Here is a 20,567-nt window from a genome sequence, read left to right as displayed (position 1 = left end):
TATGCAGACAATTTACTGCACATGAAACAATAACAGACTATCGAGGTATTTCATTACTTAAAAATATGACACCAACACATGTTTTTAAATATTGCTATAACATATTATTACATATATTAGCAGGCTAGCATAGCCTTAATACATTATTTAGTAGGTGGGCTCTGCATACTTGCCAAACTACAATATCACTTTTCTTAACTTTTTTGTATTTTAATGGTTGTTTTAAAAAAGATGCACGAAATGAAACGTTAAAAATATATTATTTTATTGTGTGTTGCATGCATTTTTCTTTTTTCATCATTGAAGGGGTTTTAAAAAGTAAAGAAACTCAATATAAAATACACGAAAAAAATGTCTCCTCCTTTGCCCCCCTTGAACTAATGTCATTATGAAAATACTGTATTTTACTTTTAAATGGCTCTATATCCTGTAACTCAATGGGTTAAGGGGTGGGATTGAAATGAAGTTTTTGATTTGTCAGCATGTGTGTATATATATTTACTGAATCAATACAAATATTTACCATAATAACATACACAAAAATGATGTTTCACCTCCTGAAACTTGTCTGTGTATATATTATGTATACACAAGAGAATAAAATAATGAATAACCAATAAGTACTATAATAATATATTAATAATAACTTCTGTAACGCGAGTCTCCTAAGTTTGACCTGAGCGGTCACCCGTATTTTTGACCTGTTACCAAGGCAGCCAGGGAGAAGCTGTGAAGGGAGCGGACTGTGAGTGTGTTTTTATTTGTTTAACGTAGCTGCAAGTGTCTTCACAGAGTTTCATTCAACGTTATGACCAAGCTAGAATATACAAAAGTACACGTGTAAAAGTCTTGACACCAAAACATGTCGTCATGGGCGTGTTAAGAAGTTTTTTCATAGGTTTTAGCTAGCTAACCAAGTACGTTAACTTCAACCCGTGTTGGAATGGCTAACTAATTTAGCTAGCATCAACTGCAAACATTTGAGCGTTAACCGTTATAAAACCAACGGTCGTTTTTAACCGTTGGTATAGTAGGAAATCATGTTAGATTTGTGGCTGTAGTTACACATTAATTAGCTGTTTTGCATTAAAAATACAGCTCGGAGAATCCAGATGTACCCAGACATGTCAATAACAATCATACTTCACAGCCTAGGCTGATGACAAATCTTCATTACTTTTCATAGACACGACATGACTACAAATGTACATGAATCGTTTTTAAACCTTTGCTTTAGTAGGAAAGCATGTTAGCTTTGTGGCTGTAGCTACACATTGATTATCTATTTTTGCATTAAAAATAAAGCACGGATAACTAAAATAAGGACTCAGAAATGTTAATAACAATCATACTTCACAGCCTAGGTTGATTAAATCCCGTTGCACAGGAGCAGCCAATGGTGGAGAAAGTATACAAATCCTTGACCTAAGTGAAAGTACTAAGACTATAAAATCTGAGAAAGTACTTAAGCCAAAGTATTAAAGTATGAACAGGAAAATATACGTAAATTATTAGGAGTAACGGTAATTATTGCAGAAAAAATACTTTACTCTTAACTTTTGAGAAGCTGAAACTGAAATGTTTCTTAACTACTTGAACAATTAGCAAATAGCTACCAGTTTATTTTTCATTAACCCAATTATTGTTTCAGGTACTTAAATACAATGTTGGATGGCATCATATCACACAAGTTTTACCTAAGTGTTGTGTGTAAAAATCTGAACTGATCAAATAAATGTTGTGTAGTGAAATTACAATATTTCCCCTTGAATTGTAGAGAAGAAAGAAATAAATTACTTCTACTTCCAGTACCTCAAATGAGTACTTAGCTAAATATATTTAAATCAGAAGAGACTTAGTTTGTAGTTGATAACATCTTTATTGCCGTATGCACAATAGCGTTTTGGAGATTAGACCCCATCATACTGTGATGAATTAAGGGGGAGGAGAAGCCGAATAGAAAGAGAAACCCCCCAGGGTCTAGACACTGGTGGTGGTGAGTGAGTACTAAAGGGAAATACAAATCAGAGGTGATGAGGGTTCTCCTGGGCTATCCACCTCTGTGATCAGCTATGGACTTCAGAAGGCTCACTGCTGCCACCTTTTCTGTTTTTAAAGCTAAGGCTGCCACCATGGGCACCGCGTCGTCCCTGGTCAGCCCAGGAGAGGTGATAGAGGACGGGTATGGAGGTGAAGGAGGGGAAGCCTGTGTGATCCCGGTGGAGGTGAAGCCCAAAGCCAGGCTCCTCCGAAGCTCCTTCCGCAGAGCGCCTCGCGTGATCGGGGCCAGCTTCAAATCCACCGGTTCTGTGGATCTAGAGTACGCTGCTGAGTATGAGCGCCTCCGGAAAGAGTATGAAATCTTCCGTGTGAGCAAGAACAACGAGATAACATCCATGCAAAAGAAGGAGGCCAAGCTGGATGAGGAGAACAAGAGGCTGAGGGCTGAGCTACAGGTAACACGATTATCCTGTATCGACTGAGATTCAGATGCTACCAGGTTTCCAGATGTTTTGACTGTTCTTTGAATGATGTTAATGTGACAACAGGCTCTGCAGAAGACCTACCAGAAGATCGTAAGAGAAAAAGAGAGCGCTCTTGAGGCAAAGTACCAAGCCATGGAGAGGGCTGCCACCTTCGAACACGACAGGGACAAAGTCAAACGACAGTTTAAGGTAAATCACACCTGTAACGATCAACTATCTAAAATAGTTGTGTTAAATAAACGCACAAGGGGTTCTTGAATGAAATGATATTATAAAGAACAGAACTGATAAACGCCGAATCTACTCCACAAAATAAACAGAGACAGGTTTTATGCGTTATTCCATTATATTGACAGTTTTCCAGCCAAACAACATTAAACAAAAAGTCCGCTCTGCGATAACCCAAAAGTTTCTTTACTGCTGTGACGGAGCGGATCACAGAGTGACTGACTCCGCCACTGACAGCCGCAGCGGCAACACACACACACACACACACACACACACACACACACACACACACACACACACACACACACACACACACACACACACACACACACACACACACACACACACACACACACACACACACACACACACACACACACACACACACACACACACACACACACACACACACACACACACACACACACCAACCAATTCCTGCTCTCTTCCGTTCATCAATGAATCAGGTTAAATCCTCACTAAAACGTCCACTTTTTCCCCTTCCTTTCTGTAGCGCGACCATAAGTGCACGCTTGTGAGTCCACAATTATTTAAACATACATTTAAACTATGTTACACGTTACTTACGTGGGGAGCGGCGGGCGGAGTGTCGCCGCCGTCCCCCCAGCAAAGGGAAGGTGGAAAAGACGGAGGCGCATCACTTCCATGATTTAAATAGGATGCAATTTATTATTTATTTCTCGTTTATTAATTATGGGGAATGATTGTGTTAAGAGGAAGTTAACCTGTGTATGTTTGGGTCGGATAGTTTCCTCATGTTTGAGGGATTACATTTATGTTGACAAGGTGATTTGGAGATAATTGTACAACCTGTTGACGGTAAGCCTGTGGGGAGGGGCTATGGGTACAAAAGGGACGGTGTGGGTCCGGGAAGATTCATTCGGCAGAGTGTTGCAGTGAAGGCAACAGCCAGGATGTGGTTAGAGGGACAGACAACCTAATTTGGTGATCTTTGTTTTTGTTTATTTAAGTTATACTGTTTCTTTTTTTTTGTTGAACAGTATATATATATTTTGTGTGCTGCTGAGAATAACGTTTTTTGGAGCTTAAACAACTGACTAAGCCTATATATTGAAGAACCCCGTCACAACTGCCTAATCCAGGCCACTATTGTTCATTGGAAAAAACTGCTGCTCGTGTCCCAAAGGAGCGATCTCACCCTGCGTTGTAGAGGATATCTGTCTCTATCCGAGCGCGTCCTCTCCACGGAGACGTGCTTCTTGGTCGGTCGATGCAATATCCACACCTTCAGTTATTTTCATTTACTTCCCCGTTGCATTTAACCACATATATACATGCTAAGGAAAACTTCAATAACCTGCTGAATACCAGCATTCGCCACACACACCTCCTCCTCCCGTGAGAAGCGACCCCTGGCATCCCAGTGGCGCACCCACTAAAAGGCCTCTGGGCGCCGCGACAGGTGAATATGCAGATGAGGCTTGCAGAACCACACCCTCAAACCGTACATGACAGTGGACATTTAACAACTGCAGTTGCGAGGATAATATTCATGGCTCGTATTTTCATTTCATTTCAATACAAACCACATGCTTTAACCCTTTTCCCCTGCCACCACAGTTTATAAGAAACACTTAAATCAATGTGCGACCGTCACTGTGGAGCATTCTCTCCAGTGATCCTGATGATCTGGAACCCTAACCAATGTGCTTAATAATACCCAGATCTTCCGGGAGACCAAAGAGAAAGAGATTCAGGATCTCCTGCGGGCCAAAAGGGACTTGGAGGCCAAACTGCAGCAGCTACAGGCTCAGGGAATCCAGATCTATGACTTAAATGATTCTGACTCAGATGACAACCAAACCACTGTCACAGGTAAGATCTAGAAATCCACAATGTTGGATTTTTAAATGTATCTATAATTCAATCTTAACCCGTACTGTTTTGCCACAAGAATACACAAATGAGTTCTTGTTTTGTGTAATAAAATCTGTAAAAGCATTGCATTATTTTTCTCACTCTGTCTTCAGCTGCAGGGACTCAGTGTGATTACTGGTCTGGTGGGGTGCTGGGAAGTGAGCCCTCTATGGGCAGCATGATGCAGTTACAGCAGACCTTCAGAGGACCTGAATTTGCCCACAGTTTGATAGATGTGGAGGGACCCAGACATCTGTAGAATTGTTGGCGAAACAAGAAATGAACATAAATGACCAAATTATTTATCAATATTATTATGTTTCATGTTCTCACACCTTTTCCCCTGTGTGTGTCAGATGACTGGGACGCTGCAGTGGCCAGTCTGCTTCAGGTGTCCCCTCACGTGCCCCAGGCCTTATGGAGTAACACCGTGCGCTGCTACCTCATCTTCACCCAGGAGACCAAACCTGAGCTGGATGTCTTTATTAAGGTTAGATGAGCAATGTGGGTCAAGAAAGTATAAACATATTGTTGTTCAGGAGATCTTGTTCAACACTTTGGGGCATTTTTGAAAAAATCTAAATTAAAATGGAATTGCTCTTCTAAGTTTTTTTGTTGAAATAATAATCATTATGCTTCATTGTGTTTTTAAGTCTTACGTTCCCTTTAATCTGTTTTCAAGAACAAATGGTGGTTGATTGAAGACGTGTCTGAATGCCAGGATTTCAAAAAAGACTATTGTTGCTTTGCTTCCTGTTTTCACAACAGAAACACTCACCTGTGTTACGGAAGATGTGCGAGGGTCTCGGCCATTTCTACCTGAACGTGTGCTTCCCAGAGGAAAACGCTGCCTCCTACGACGTGGAGCGAAAGCAGGAGATTGAAAGGAGCTCTGTGTGTGTGCTCCTAGTCAAATCTACTGTAACCAGGTACAGTGAGTCCTACAGCAGAGCAGAGTAGTGTACCCCCTTTGAAACATTCTCTCAGCCAAGTACCCCCTGACCGACCCCGAACATTTTTGATAGAAAAAGCCTATAATAATAATAATTACAATATGTTGATGTTCCATCAGTGTGTGACTTATTAACTCCTTCATTCATGAATTACAACAAACTAAGGATATTTTCATCTATGCGTGAAAAAAAGACACAACGAAAACAAATTGAAACAGATTTTTCCAAAGAGTTTTTCAATTGAAGTAATATATGTTTAACAAACCAGTGAACAAAATGATATGTTATGAAAAACTATAAAATACAATACACCCATTTGACATGTTTATATGAGGACCCCCTTGGTGGTTCTAGGAATATTTTCCTCGAACCATTTTGTTTTGTTTATCTCACGTACCCCCTGCAGTACCCCAACGTGCCCCTAGGGGTCCCCTCATTTGAGAATCACTGTCCTAGAGTATATTCACCTGAACTAGTTATGTTGTACACTGATTATTGTATTTATTTAAGAAACTCTCTCTTCATGTGTGTAGCTCCGTGGTGGAGGATTGTGAGGAGGCTTTTGTGAAGAATCCAGACGGCCATCCACTGGTGCTCTACCTCAGGACTGAAGAAGAGCACACTCTGACCGGACCCACCAGACAACTGCTAGAGAGAATTAACGCTGCAGACAAGGCTGCTAAAGTCAAGGTTTGTGAGTGCCAGCCAATAAAGCAATATAAAGTGTATTCTGTAAATGCCGTTTATAGTCATTCAAATATGTGTGTGCTCCTGTGTATTCCTGGTTGCCAAATGCCAAACAGTGTTTTTAAAATGAACCCAGGTGGTGGATCACAGTGGCTCTGCAGAGGAGGGGGCTGACCTCATTTATTCTCAACTGGAGAAAGTCATCAAACAGGTACAGACAGTCAGCAGCATCAGTGTTTCATCATTTCTCTGGTGCTGTATGTGATTGCTGCTCGTGATTCTACCTCTTCCACCCTGACGTAGGAGCTGCTGTGTCTTGAAGGAGCAGATGTTGACTCTAAGGACTCTGGGATAGATGAGGGGCGTGAGGAGGACTCGGGAGACGTGCTGTGGGACCTGCATGACGAGCAGGAGCAGATTGAGTCCTACCAGCAGGCCTGCAGCAGCACCTCCTCCCAGCTGGGCTTCCAGAAGGTGGGGCAGATCTCTTAGCTTTGTTACTCTCATCCCCCTATTAGGGATGCCAGCGATTATTCGAATATTCGTTAGAGTCTCCATAATCGGAAATTATTTTTTTAAAATTTGATTTTTTTAATGTATTTTTTTTTTTTTCTGGCTTAGTTTCAACCAAAATATAGACTAATAGTATTAATAATTGTAAATGGCCATTGGTCACACCACCAGTTTGTTTTACTGTAAACTTGGAGGAAGCCAGCAGCCATTCGCTGCGCTGCTACACACCGACCCCCCCCCCCCCCTCTCCGTCACACGTGCGATTGATTTATTGGAGTGAGAACACAACTAAAGATGAACAAAGGAAAGAAGAGTTCCTCGTGGAACTACTTCAAACTGACAGGTGCAAATTCGTTTTTTTTTTTCTCTCCCGCGGGGGGGTGGGGGGGGGGGGTGCGGGTGGCGAATAATCGATTATTATTTGCCAGGGCTGTCCGATTTTCGATTTTGATTGTGGTCAGTTTCTGGCATCCCTACCCCCTATCAATGTTTTATTCTTGAATCTCTCCGTGCTGTCCTCCTCAGTATATAGACCGTCTGAATGACATGATAGCTGCTCCTCCTCCCACCCCTCCCCTGCTGGTGTCAGGTGGTCCGGGCTCAGGAAAGTCACTCCTGCTCTCCAAATGGTGAGAAAGTATTCTTTCAGTGGAGTGTAATATTTCCCCTGAAACTTCTTAAATCAAGCTGTTTTGTATTTAAAGTGTTGTGCATGCTTAGAAGGGAGGAGTGAGTAGTTCACCACTCTCAGGCCTACACTGTGACAGGACATTATTTACTGTTTGCCTTCGTTCTGTGCTCCTCCTCAGGATCGCGCAGCAGCAGAAGCAGTCTCCCAACACCTTGTTCCTTTATCATTTCGTCGGTCGCCCGCTTTCCACCAGCTCAGAGCCGGTGCTCATCATCAAACGCCTCACGGTCAAAGTAAGGGCTCCTTCAAAGGCATACTTCCAGTGAAGACACTCTCTTTCTGATCAACTGTAACTATGAGTTCTCTCTGCTGTCACGTAGCTGCTGCAGCACTTCTGGTCCATATCCGGTCTGTCCATGGAGCCCAGTAAGATCTTAGAGGAGTTTCCCCGCTGGCTGGAACGATTATCAGCACGCCATCAAGGAAACATCATCATCATCATCGACTCCATCGACCAAATACAGGTTCGCTCCACATTAGGCATATGCTGCACATGTTTTGTCATTTAGAAATAGCTCATCGCTCACTTATGTTCTCCTTTTTTCAGCAAGCAGAGAGACACATGAAGTGGCTGATTGACCCTCTTCCTGTCAATGTGAGAGTGGTGGTGTCTGTCAATGTAGAGACGTGTCCTCAAGCGTGGAGGTGAGACACAGCTTGAGTTTATGTCTATGAATTGATTTTAAAGTAGCTACTATTGCTAGTTTTTAAATCATTAGATGGTTTAGGACCAAAGTATATTGTTGATCTCCTACATAATTACGAACCATCAAGGTGCCTCAGGTCTTCTGGGACGGGTCTGCTCTCGGTTCCGAGAGTAAAAACAAAACATGGAGTTTATCTATTATGCCCCGACACTCTGGAACAAATTACCTGAATCATGCACGTCCGCAGAAACGCTTACTATTTTTAAATCGAGACTGAAAACATATCTCTTTGCCGCTGTTTTTAATTGAGCTGCTCATATTCGCACTACAGTGTGCCATTTAAACATGTATTGTTTATTGTATTATCTTAGCTTTTTAATATCTGTTGTAAAATACCATTATCTAATGTGTTTTTATTGTATTATAAATGTATTTTAAAAAAAATCTAAAGCACTTTGAATTGTCGCGTGCTGAAAAGTGCTTTAGAAATAAACTTGCCTTGTCTTCCACTGGTTCAAAATGCAGTTTATTGCAGGGATATATGATTCCAAACATGTACCCGTAGTATCGCTCTCTGTAATTCAGTGATTATGTCTGTTTAGGTTGTGGCCCACTCTACACCTAGACCCTCTGAGTCCCAGAGAGGTGAGGAGCGTTGTGAATGCAGAGTGCCAGAGCATGGAACTCAAACTAACCAAGGACCAGGTCAGTTAGCATCCCACCATCCACATTTTCAAATGAAATGTAAGAGATGTTTGGAATTGGTTCCTGAGAGGGTTTCTTATTTTCTGAGAATGCCACACCTATTTGTTGCAGGAGAAGAAGCTGGAGAGGCACTGCCGCTCTGCCTCCACCTGCAACGCATTGTATGTCACACTGCTGGCAAGAATGATCATCAGGTTAGTTTCAGACACTTTGACAAAGTACATGAATTCCAAAAAGATCTTAAACATGCATTTATCTGGGTCGAATAGAGTTCACCCCTCTCATCACTGACAATGTTATCTCTGATTGTGTGGTGTTAGGAAAATATCACTCCACACCGGGCTGAGAATCAATAGTCAGGTACTAATTTATTCTTGCAAGAAGGAGCAGAGTTAATGTCATTCAAAGAATATGGTTCAACTCACACACACATGATGTAAGCTGCTCAAAGGAGCAGGAAGTAACATCAAGCTTATATAGTGTAAAGTCAGGAGGAACCAAACAGCGTCGTAAATCGGTTTGGCGTCATCAGGTGTCGGGAAGGTGTCGGGACATCTCTGGAAAGTGTGTGTGTGTGTGTGTGTGTGTGTGTGTGTGTGTGTGTGTGTGTGTGTGTGTGTGTGTGTGTGTGTGTGTGTGTGTGTGTGTGTGTGTGTGTGTGTGTGTGTGTGTGTGTGTGTGTGTGTGTGTGTGTGTGTGTGTGTGTGTGTGTGTGTGTGTGTGTGTGTGTGTGTGTGTGTGTGTGTGTGTGTGTGTGTGTGAGGTCACACACAGTATCACGCCCATCAGAAAACCCATAATAAAGAAGACGCCTTGTATTTTCTCCGACATGAGGCTTCGTGTGTTTTAGATGTTGTTGATTGGAGCATGTGCATTGTTTTGTTTTGTTGCTGGCCAGCAGTATATCCGGTTGCCCTCTGGAGAAGAGCCTGGAGCAGTGCCTGCAGTGTCAGGACACCATGTCTCTGTACCGCCTGGCTCTCAAGATGACGCTGAACTCCCTCAACACAGACAGGGAGCGACACATCATGAGAGAGGTGACCTAATAACAATTATTCAAGCAGTGTCTGCAGGTGTGTTTCTGCATCTCACTGTTTGTGATGTGTCCCGGGAAAGACACCCAGCTCCTAATTCTCCAAATGCTTCATTCATTTATTGTGGCCATTGTGTGCCGCAGATCAGACTTTCTGTTTCATTGTGTTCTCATGACGTCATTCACTGTCCTTTGCTTGTTTTGTGTCCCTCTTCAGATCCTATGCCTCGTTTGTTCTAGCCATAATGGAGTGAGTGAGTCTGAGGTGTTAGATCTTTTCACAGAGCTGGAGCTGCCGGTCCTGTCCTCTCTGCTGTACCGCCTGAACAGACTCTGCATCGTGACCCTGCGCTGCGGCCTCATCAGGTTTCAACACCTGCAGGTAACCGGGCCAGTAGCATAAGAATCGATGAGATTCCTGGGTCGGAAGATGTTCGGAGAGACAACTTACTTTGTTTCTCTTTCAGGCTTGGGAAGCTGTAAGGTTGGAGTTCCTGGGTGGAGGAAGTAGCTCGGCTGCTTACAGAGAGAAACTCATTCAGTACTTCAGTCAGCAGCTCAGGTGCATTAACTGTAGTCCTCTGTTTCTCATAAAACAAGGCTTAAAGTCTTTTCTTAGTACTCATCAGGGTTCTTACGGTCATTAACAACCTGGAAAAGTCATGGATATTCAAAATGCAAATTCCAGGCCCTGGAAAAGTTTTGGAAAACAATATTTTTCCCAAAGTTTTGGAAAAGTCATGGAAATATAATTTATATTTGATCTAATCGCCAAAATAGTAATACTATTATAATAAATACTGTATCGTATAGTAATGAAACGTACAATGGCATTTAACTGTCGAGGTGTTTTGCTGGTGAGAGAGTTTAGTAGAAGCTAGTAAGCCTATTTGATTTGTTTTAGATACACAACATGTTTCATATGCAGACCTTATTTTCCTGTTCCATGTTAAAATGAACAATTTTCAGTGGACGCTGAGAAAGAGTAATTGTTTTGGTCATGGAGAATTAGGTAAAGGTCCTGGAGAAGTCATGGAAAATCATTGGTGAATGAACCCTGACTCGTCATTATGTTTTTGTGTGTGTGTGTAGCCCGGACCGTGTGACGTGGCGTGTTGCAGACGAGCTGCCCTGGCTGCTCCAACAGCAGGACGATCGGACCAAACTACAGCTCAGCCTCCTCAACCTGTTTGTCTCCCAGAACCTATACAAGAGGTACAAAACCCGTACCTATGTGCTGATGTAGCAAAGCCTGCCACATGTAAGTAAGTACAGTTTTACTGATGTGTGTTCTCTGTTTCTAGGGGTCATTTCTCCGAGCTGCTAGCCTATTGGCAGTATGTGGGCAAAGACAAGAGCTCCATGGCCACGGAGTACTTTGACTCCCTGAAACAATATGAGAAGAGCTGTGAGAATGAAGACAGCATGACCAAGCTGGCCAACCTGTACGAGACTTTGGGACGTTTCCTCAAAGACCTCGGCCTCCCCAGTCAGGTACGCGCTTGGTTACAAAATCTGAAAGAGTATTATCTTTAAAACAGGTTTTCTTTTTAAGGGGACCTATCATGCAAAATGCACTTTATACATAACTATGTGTCCCCGGTGTGTCGGGGAACTCACGCAGCATCAGAAAATAAAACCCTCTCTCTTTCCCTCCGTACCCAAATCTCTAAAAACGGGGAACAACGGAGCTGATCCAGATTTGCGTCTGATATGACGTAATATCTGAAATGTGGACCCACGGCCCTATCAGAAACGTTCCTATCAGAAACAATGCCCGACTGTTTTGGACGTAATATGGTCGGTGTTTACATTGGCATCGCTAACACTCAGAGCTAACCTGTACTGGAGAGCATGTGTGTGAAGAAGCAGGAAGTAAAAAGGAACTCACCTTGTGGTATAACCGGCAAGAGAGAAAGCCTTTGAGCTCCATACTGTTTCAGAGAGAATCCTTGATAATCCATGATATGGCGTTTCATCACGGCAGCATTTAGTTTAGACAGTAGCTGCCGGGTCCCGCATGAGCTCAGCCCCCTCCTTTTTTAAAGCTTTATACCCCAAATCAGCACTTTAGAAACAGGAAGTGAAATAGAGGGATATGAGGCGTGGCTAGAATGGGTTTTTTATATATTTGTATATATCTTAGACCTATGCTATTGCCTAAAAATAGCCCGATAGGTGACCTTTAAACAAACTCAATATTTTTCTGCCTCACCTTGCGTGGCAGTTTTGTTTTTTCCTTTGCTTACATATCCTGATTTTGCCATTAGGTAAGTGCACATGTTGACGGTTGCATAATGTATCTGTTTGTCTGTTTTCTAGGCTGTAGCTCCTTTACAAAGATCCCTGGAGATCAGGGAGACGGCCTTGGACCCGGACCACCCCAGCGTGGCTCGCTCGCTGCACCAGCTGGCCGCGGTTTACGTTCAGTGGAAGAAGTACGGCAACGCTGAGCAGCTGTACAAGCAGGCGCTGGAGATCAGTGAGAACGCCTACGGAGCCGAGCACGCCAGCGTAGCACGAGAGCTGGAGTCCCTCGCCATGCTCTACCAGAAACAGAACAAGTAAATGGATCTCCTGACCTTTACATGTTTTTTATTACTGTTGTTGTTACAGTTTATCGGTTGTTTCTGCCAGGCAATGAGGCGTCACACCGATGTTATTGATTTGATAACACATATGTTTAATGGCTTACACCTGGCTGTTTTACAATCAGGTACGAACAAGCAGAGAAACTGAGGAAGAGGTCGGTAAAGATCCGCCAGAAGACTGCTCGCCAGAAAGGCCACATGGTGAGCATATTTAAAGATACCCGCACGCTTAGTCATTCTCACCTCATCTAAGCCGTAATGTTCCTGCCTCTGTGGATCCACCTTTCAGTACGGCTTCACTCTGCTGAGGCGCAGAGCTCTGCAGCTGGAGGAGCTCACTCTGGGAACAGACTCTGCAGACTCTGCCAAGACACTCAATGAACTGGGTGTTCTGTACTACCTCCAAAACAACCTGGAGTAAGGAACACGTTCATCACCATTTTTGTATTCTTGAAAGACCTTTAAGATGCAAACCACATTTACAAAGAATTCAAGCAAACTACAAAAACAACAGTCGTATACCGATAGGTTATAGCTAGGGTGCCCACAGATAAGCCTGTATAACACCCCCTGCATTTGGACATGAATAATTATGTTTCCTTTAAATTATATCCAATTAGAAGTGTCCCTACGTCCTTATTTGTGTGTCTCTAACATCCCTCTCTGATATATCATAGCTTGGATGCACACCTATATAACACCCCCTGCATTTGGACATGAATGATCTAATTATGTTTCCCTTAAATTAACATCCCTCTCCGCCCTCCCCAGTGCTGCTAAGCTGTTCCTGACCCGCTCTCTGGAGACCCGTCAGCGCGTCCTCGGTCCGGACCACCCTGACTGCGCTCAGTCCCTCAACAACCTGGCCGCTCTGCACACGGAGAGGCGGGAGTACGAGACGGCCGAGGACATGTATGAGAGAGCGCTGGACATCCGGAAGAGGGCTTTATCCCCGGACCACCCGTCGCTGGCGTACACTCTCAAACACCTGGCCATGCTCTACAAACGCAGAGTGAGACGTGTGTCGGATTCTGTCTGTGGATCGGCTCGTTCTGTGTTGGCGGGGGATCTGATTTGAAGATGTGTGTGTGTTGTGCAGGGGAAGCTGGAGAAGGCCGTGCCGCTGTATGAGCTGTCTCTGGACATCAGGGAAAAGAGTTTTGGGCCCAAACATCCCAGTGTGGCCACAGCACTGGTTAACCTGGCTGTGATCTACTGCCAACTGGTAAGGAGGATTTCATTTAGCCTGTATAATTCTTCAGGACTTTTCAAACTCGTTATTTTAATGACTGAGTATGTGAAGCTTTATTTTAAGTTGTTTAGAGCAGTGTTGATTTCGTCAACAAAAACTATGACGAAAAATGTTCATCAACGACCTTTTTTACATGACTAAGACGAGACGATGACGAGCTAAAAATAGATTCTTGATAATAAAAACTATGACGAAATGTATATTTAGTTTTCGTTGACGAGACGAGACTCAGGTGTTAATGGTGGACTATCGGATATTCAAAATGCAGGGTATTTCCCCCCAAGTGTCCGTCAAAATGCATCTCACGTTTCTAACTTGCAATATCCTTATTTCCGCTCTCTTCACTCGAGAAGAGCTCTCTCTCTCGTTCACTCTCTCTCTCTCTCTGCGGGGGGCGGGGCCTAACTATCTCTGTCTGTGTGTGCGGGGGGCGGGGCCTAACAGACACGCTGCAGCGGCACGCACACAGATTTGTAAGAGTAGTAGTACCGTTAAAAACCTTAACGATACCCATCCCTAGATATTACACAAGTAAAGTGTTGAGAGGGAAATGTTGCTTTAGGAATTCAAACTCTTGATGCCGTCACACTGATTCCAATTCCAGAAACCTGTGTTTGGAACTGAATTGGTTTAAAGAGAGAAAACATTTTGACTAAAACGATTTGAGTTTTCGTCGACTAAAACTCTGAAGGATAAAAAGGACTAAAATGTGACTAAAACTAACAACCATTTTCGACTAAGACTAAATCAAAATGAACACTGGTTTAGAGGAAAGTTAACCTTGCCTTTCTTTTTCCTCCACAGAAGAACCACAGTGACGCCTTGCCTCTTTACGAGCGAGCGCTGAAAGTGTATGAAGATAGTTTGGGACGTTCCCACCCACGGGTCGGAGAGACCCTGAAAAACCTGGCTGTGCTGAGGTACAGCAGCTCTCAGCTGATCAGAAGTTAAATCATGAATGTTATTGACTATTCAAATCATCTCTTGTTTTGTATTTCTTGCTTCATAGCTACGAAGAGGGCGACTTTGAGAAGGCAGCAGAGCTTTACAAACGTGCGATGGAGATCAAGGAGGCGGATCCGTCGCTGGTGTGCGGGAATGCCCCGTCCCGCCACTCTTCCAGCGGGGACACGTTCAGTCTGAGAGGACCTGCCCCCCTCCCACAGGCCCCCAGGTGACTTTAACTACCATGGAGTTTCAACAACATTTGACCCATGGTTTCAAACTGGGAACCATTCTGGTCAACACGGTGTGGTTGGGTATTTTTTAATGTCGAGGACGCTTCCTTGGTAGGACAAGTCTTCCGAGTCAGTTCCTTCAGAGGCTAGGCAAGAATCCTTCCTGGCATTCGGATGGAAGAATGGAACAGGCGAGCAGGTGTGCGTCATATGAGAGGCCCCGCCTTACATTTTCCACCTCAGATTTTAAAAATTGGACCGTGCACAAAGCATTGTGGGGATTTTAAGACCGCGGAGGATACACATGTGCAACCTCGAAATTTCTCTCTACGAAGGACACCGGGCTCGGTAGAATTCCACGGAGCCTGGACATTGGAAAAGTTCTTCGGCGGCACTCGATGACGTAGTATCCTTGAAATAGTGGCTCTGGAGCATCCTTCCTTGACATTGAGAAACACCCGTTGTTCTCTAGATGAAGGGTCAAAGGGTTCGGTCCATTAGACTGCAACCTGGTGGAAGTCTCGCCTGTTAATCTGTGAAACCTGTGTTTTAACTTCAAGTATTTATTATTATTTACAACTTAAAAGGTGTTGGAAACCTCTGTTAAATCTGTCCTTTCTAAATGGAACTCAGGTTTACTCTTATAGTTAATGAAGGCACTTTAATAATATAACTCATAAAACAATTAAGAATAACCAGGAACATTAGGTGCTTTCCAATGTACAGAAGATATCAATATATGCACTTTTTCAAACACCTTAACATTAATATTAGAGTGCACCTATCATGCTATTTTTAGGCATATATTATGGGTCTCAGATATATACAAATATATAAAAACATGTCTGATGTGTTTTTCTCAAAATATAAACAGATCATGCATTTTAGAAATCCCTCATACCCCTCTTTTGCAGCCCTGTTAGAGAAATCCTGATTTTGGGTCCAAAAGAGGCGGAGCTAATGCCTGATCAGACTTCTACCGGAGATAAAGTTAAATTCTGCCGTGATAAAACGCCATCCTGTTCTAAACCACATCAAGGATTATTTCTGAAACAGTATGGAGCTCAAATGCTTTTTCTCTTGCGGGTTTATCACAAGGTGAGTTCTTTTTTTATTTCCTGCTTTTTAAACACATGCGCTCTCCAGTACAGGTTAGCTCTGAGTGTTAGCGAGGCTAGCTAATGTAAACAAAGATGAGATTACGTCCGAAACACGTCAGGCATTGTTTCTGATAGCGACTCTCTGTGGGTCCACCTTCCGAAATCACGTCATATCGGCAGGAAATCTGTATCAGCTCGTTGTACCCCCGTTTTTAAAGATTTGGGTACGGAGGAAAAGAGAAAGGGTTTTATTGTCTGACACTTTGAGAGTTCCCTGACACACCGGGGGGGGGGACATGTTTAGGTATAAAACACATCACAAAGTGCATTTTGCATAATAGTTTTAAAATCCAGTGAAACAGGGCTTTTCAAATGTCTTTTGAAAAGATGAAGTATGACCGTAAACTGATTTGTTAACATGTCTACATCAGACTGACTGAAATACTCTATAGAGCGACTGTCTCTGAGATCAAATGTGCACATGTGATTATTTATATGCCATTATGATTTATGTTCACATTCATCATGTTTACTTTGCAGTATTGAGTACAGTATGTAATCCAAAGATAGGTGTCCTCAAACGTGTCTAAATTGAGTTTGTTTCAATGTTTATGCTTTTATTAATTTGCAATAAGTAATGTGTAGATAGTGCCACTTGTATCAATGTTAAGTACAATTAAGAAATGGTTGTCTGACTGAATGTAAATGAAACCCAAAGGGACCGTGTGCCAAAACCTTTTTTCTCATTGCCTCAATATACATAAAGTGTATCTTAAGTGTTTTATATATTCATGTAATGTAATTTAAAGCTGTACAGAACAACAGAAATCACACACTATATCGAGCAGATTGCATTCCATCTAATAAATACTTTATTGAGACTAAACATGTTGATGCAGTTGATGTTTACTTAAAGCTGAGTGAATGACATCACAGGTAGAGACACTCATCAAAACCGTAGAAAATACACATTGATACACGTTAATGCACTAACTGTGATGTTATCCTAGGTTTAAGGACATTTAAGACCCCCTTCATGTCATTTGAAGCACTTTCATGCAGTTCCGTTCTTTAGCAGTTAGAAGAATTAGATCCGTAGTTAGTCATTAATGCAAAGGGTTAGACATGAAGAAAGGCATGTTGGATCAGAATAACAGAAACGTTTCCGCAGATTTGTGCTCACAGCTTTCTCATCTGAGCCATCAGCTCTTCTAGGCTCTGCTCAGTCTCCCCCACTGTCTCCCCACTGGCTGTGTTCTGGGTCAAAAGAGGGAAAACAATTGTCAGAATTACAATTTGCTAACTCAGGGTATATGCAGGAATCCTGAAGTCAGATGGAAGACCTTTTTAAAGACCCTTTCCATACATTCTAAGACCTCATCGCCACTTTGAGTTCTAACCGGTTACCTTGGCGACACACTTTACCTTACATTGACTATATACAGTATTGATTGTCCTTCCAACCATTTGGACGCAAACTTGCATTTCCCCATAACGATGTTGCTTAGCAACCGGCGTAAACGGGCCTTCGCGCTATCAAGCAGTGAGAGCGCGATGTCCTGTTCAGATGACGTCACATCCAACGGGATGTCATAAATAAACTACACAGAATCACACTACACACCTACGCAATGATTACATTCAGGCACACTGTAGAATACAACCTCTTTGGACCATTTAGATACTTATTGAAAACAAGCTACAAAATGGAATACCTTGGAAAATGCTGTTTAATACTTTTTAATAGCCTTCATTTTCGCTAAATTGATTTATCAACTTTTAATACTTTTAAGACCCCGCGGACACCCTGAAACATTCTTCAGGAAAGTCGATCCGTAGTATTCTCACAGAAGTATTTCAGCGCCTAACATGCAAACTGTTGTTAAGCTGTGTTGTGTCACATGATACTAACCTCAGCTGGAATGGTGTACGCCACAGTGATGCCTTCTGGGAGGTGGGGCACAACGCCTGATGCCGCCTCTAACTCCATATCAGTCACCTCTGACACTACTTCAATGCCTGCACAGCAAGAAGTGTGTGTTATTACACAATGCCAAATGGTTACAGACCTAACAATGATAACGCAATGTGTTGCTCACCCCAGTCATTGTCCTCGTGTACGATCTCCTCCTCTTCCTCCTCTACAACTTCAACTTTAGGCCGCTCGGCTTCTTTCTTCTAAAAAGGGGAATCCACACACACACTGTTTACTTACAAGTACAACACTCTGCAATGTAATGTTTGGTAGGTCCTACTTTGTAATACTTGAAAACAAAGCACCAGACCCCCACCTTGTACTCCTCCTGTTGTATCCTGCAGTAGCGGTCGTTACACTGAGGGTTGGCTTTCATGGCCATGGTGGGGAAGAAGTCCTTCATGGCGTTGTAGCCGAGATAATGACTGACAGTCCCAAACTTCAACAGATACCTGGAAACAAAAACGTAACTTAACATACACGGACAAACCTAAGTGTAAGAGGAGCCACATGTCAAGTGTTTTCTGTGTTTGCTGCTACGTCACATTCTTTAGTAGGCGGTGGGCGTGTCTATTGGATTTGTGTGGTGAGGTTATATCCGGTTGCTTTTACTTGCGCACTTTGTTATAGATGGAGGGGGAGTGAGCTGGGGAAGAACACTTTTTGTTGACAGCATACGCAATCACATACTGGATACGGACTAGAAAGAATTGTATGTTTGCAAATAAAAGGTCAAACGCATACCAGTGGAAAGACTGCTCTCTGCACAGACAATGTTTTTCTCTTGTTTAGTCCCTCGCTGCACTTTGTTTGGATTACAGGTTTCAAAAGGCCAACAACATATCTTACTTGAGGACATTTTGCACCAGGATGCCTGCGACCACACCCATGGTTGTGGGTAAGCTGGCGGCACACACACCATCTCTCTTTAGGGTCTTCTCATCGATGTTTGCGGCCACAATCAGAGGAGGGGCGCACTAACAAAGGAGGAGAAGATACCGTATTACACCGTGAGTACTACCATGCTTTTCCTCGCTGAAGTTCTGCAGGAAGCGAAGCTAAGAAATGTAAAGCAATGTAATGAAAGCGTGTGTGAGTGTGTTCAGACTTACAGCGAAACACGCCGTCTCTCCAGGGATGATGAGCTGGATGTGTCCCGACACGGCGTTCTCACTCACCCCCGACTCCATCCAGATCTGACCCAGTTCATTACAGGCCTGTGACAAACATGACAAAATGAATAGTCGGCACGAGTAAAAAGATACAAAAAAAACTGTGTTTAACATGAAGTTTTTTTATCCTGCACTTACTGTGTTTATCGCCATTCTAGCCTCAAAGTTGTCGACGCAGCTCAGGATCAAATCCACCGGCTTCCCTTCTTCCAGCCCTCCAAAACTGAGAGGACACAATAGGTTGTTGTGAATGAATTTACCACTGAGGGGTGAGAACAATACAACGAGAGAGAAGAAATCCTCACCTGATGCGCTCCATGAAATGTGCAAAATTATCCATTGTGGTGATATTATAGTTGTGGGTCTCGAATGACACGTCTGGGTTGATGTTCCTGTTGGGTAGATTAAGTTCAAATGTAACCAACGTGTCTTTATTTTGGTGGGAAAGTGGATGACTCAGACACTAGTGTACCTGAGTGTGTGTTCTGCTGCTTCCACCTTACTGAGGCCGGCCTGGTGAGGCTGGAAGAACAGTCTGTTCATGTTGGCCAGCTCCACTTTATCGTAGTCAAAGAGGATCAGCTGGGATGGAGAGGTTAGGGTGAGTACAGGAAGACCACTGACCAGGTAAATGTGGAATAAATAAGAAAGGGTTTGCATTACCTTACCGATGCCACATCTAGTGAGCATTTCAGCTGTCACACTGCCCACCCCCCCGACACCAACCACTGCCACTGTGAAGGTCCGGATTTTCTGTCAACACATTTGAGGTGATGATTTAATATTTGCAATGCTTAAAAAACATTATTTCACAACAGGAGCCCTGCTATAAAAGGAAGCAGGCATAGGTGGAAAACTGAAAAAACCGTTAGGTAAAAACGTATGGTTGTGGTATCGATCCCTTCTGTTGGGGATAGAGCAGCAAAATAAAAACGTGGTGCTGTATTGCAGCAACCCTTACATCATACCTCATAATCCTTCACGATGCCCATCCTCTTCAAAGCCATCAGACGACTGCAATAATAAAAACACAGCTGGTTATCCTCTGTGAAGAACCACCATATGGGATGAGTGAGTCATAAGGCGTAGTCTCTCAGTAAGCAGACTGAAAATCCTGTCAAAAGATGAAATAATACAATATAAAAGTACCTGTATGGGTTTGAATCCACCACTTCTGAACTCATCTTGTCAATCTTGGGTCTGTGCTGCTCCTGGTTGTGAGCATTATCCATGGCACTCTGTTTCTGCTTACACTTTATTAATTCATTCTCCAGCTCCCTCACGCGCAGCTTCAGCTCCTCCACAGTCGCCATTACGGTAACAAATGTCCCTTAACAACGCGAATGAAATATAGGAGGTATTTTCAGTAATATAAGAGGTAAACTGACTGTCTATAGGATAAATCTGCTCGGAAAGTACACGTCTTCACAACTGAAATCACACTGCGTGCTCCCGTA

General features: G+C 43.1%; 2 protein-coding genes across 3 annotated transcripts; one reads left to right on the top strand and one right to left on the bottom strand.

Moving 5' to 3' along the window:
- Nucleotides 1-655: 655 nt before the first annotated feature.
- Nucleotides 656-16,849, top strand: nphp3 (nephronophthisis 3). The gene is made up of 28 exons (XM_079661467.1): nucleotides 656-745; nucleotides 2,119-2,456; nucleotides 2,550-2,675; nucleotides 4,421-4,571; nucleotides 4,727-4,864; nucleotides 4,970-5,103; nucleotides 5,382-5,542; nucleotides 6,100-6,256; nucleotides 6,390-6,464; nucleotides 6,557-6,727; nucleotides 7,292-7,395; nucleotides 7,576-7,690; nucleotides 7,778-7,921; nucleotides 8,005-8,102; nucleotides 8,707-8,809; nucleotides 8,921-9,003; nucleotides 9,708-9,846; nucleotides 10,060-10,224; nucleotides 10,310-10,404; nucleotides 10,935-11,057; nucleotides 11,147-11,336; nucleotides 12,165-12,406; nucleotides 12,559-12,634; nucleotides 12,723-12,850; nucleotides 13,205-13,445; nucleotides 13,533-13,658; nucleotides 14,490-14,605; nucleotides 14,695-16,849. Exons 2-28 carry the CDS (start codon nucleotides 2,133-2,135, stop codon nucleotides 14,861-14,863), a joined length of 3,894 nt encoding a protein of 1,297 aa, XP_079517593.1. The 5' UTR covers nucleotides 656-745; nucleotides 2,119-2,132; the 3' UTR covers nucleotides 14,864-16,849.
- Nucleotides 16,813-20,564, bottom strand: uba5 (ubiquitin-like modifier activating enzyme 5). Of its 2 annotated transcripts, XM_079661462.1 has the most exons (12): nucleotides 20,260-20,564; nucleotides 20,079-20,124; nucleotides 19,774-19,863; nucleotides 19,583-19,692; nucleotides 19,416-19,502; nucleotides 19,249-19,333; nucleotides 19,051-19,155; nucleotides 18,788-18,915; nucleotides 18,255-18,390; nucleotides 18,063-18,141; nucleotides 17,876-17,982; nucleotides 16,813-17,220 (listed from the first exon to the last, which is right to left on the bottom strand). In XM_079661462.1, exons 1-12 carry the CDS (start codon nucleotides 20,421-20,423, stop codon nucleotides 17,143-17,145), a joined length of 1,215 nt encoding a protein of 404 aa, XP_079517588.1. In that variant the 5' UTR covers nucleotides 20,424-20,564; the 3' UTR covers nucleotides 16,813-17,142. The 2 variants fall into 2 exon arrangements, with proteins under 2 accessions (XP_079517588.1, XP_079517587.1); XM_079661461.1 differs by having other exon boundaries at nucleotides 19,583-19,863.
- Nucleotides 20,565-20,567: the final 3 nt, after the last annotated feature.

The sequence above is a fragment of the Notothenia rossii genome (assembly GCF_949606895.1).
Source record: "Notothenia rossii genome assembly, chromosome: 12".
Lineage (NCBI taxonomy): Eukaryota > Metazoa > Chordata > Actinopteri > Perciformes > Nototheniidae > Notothenia > Notothenia rossii.
This window is presented reverse-complemented; position numbering and strand designations above follow the sequence as displayed.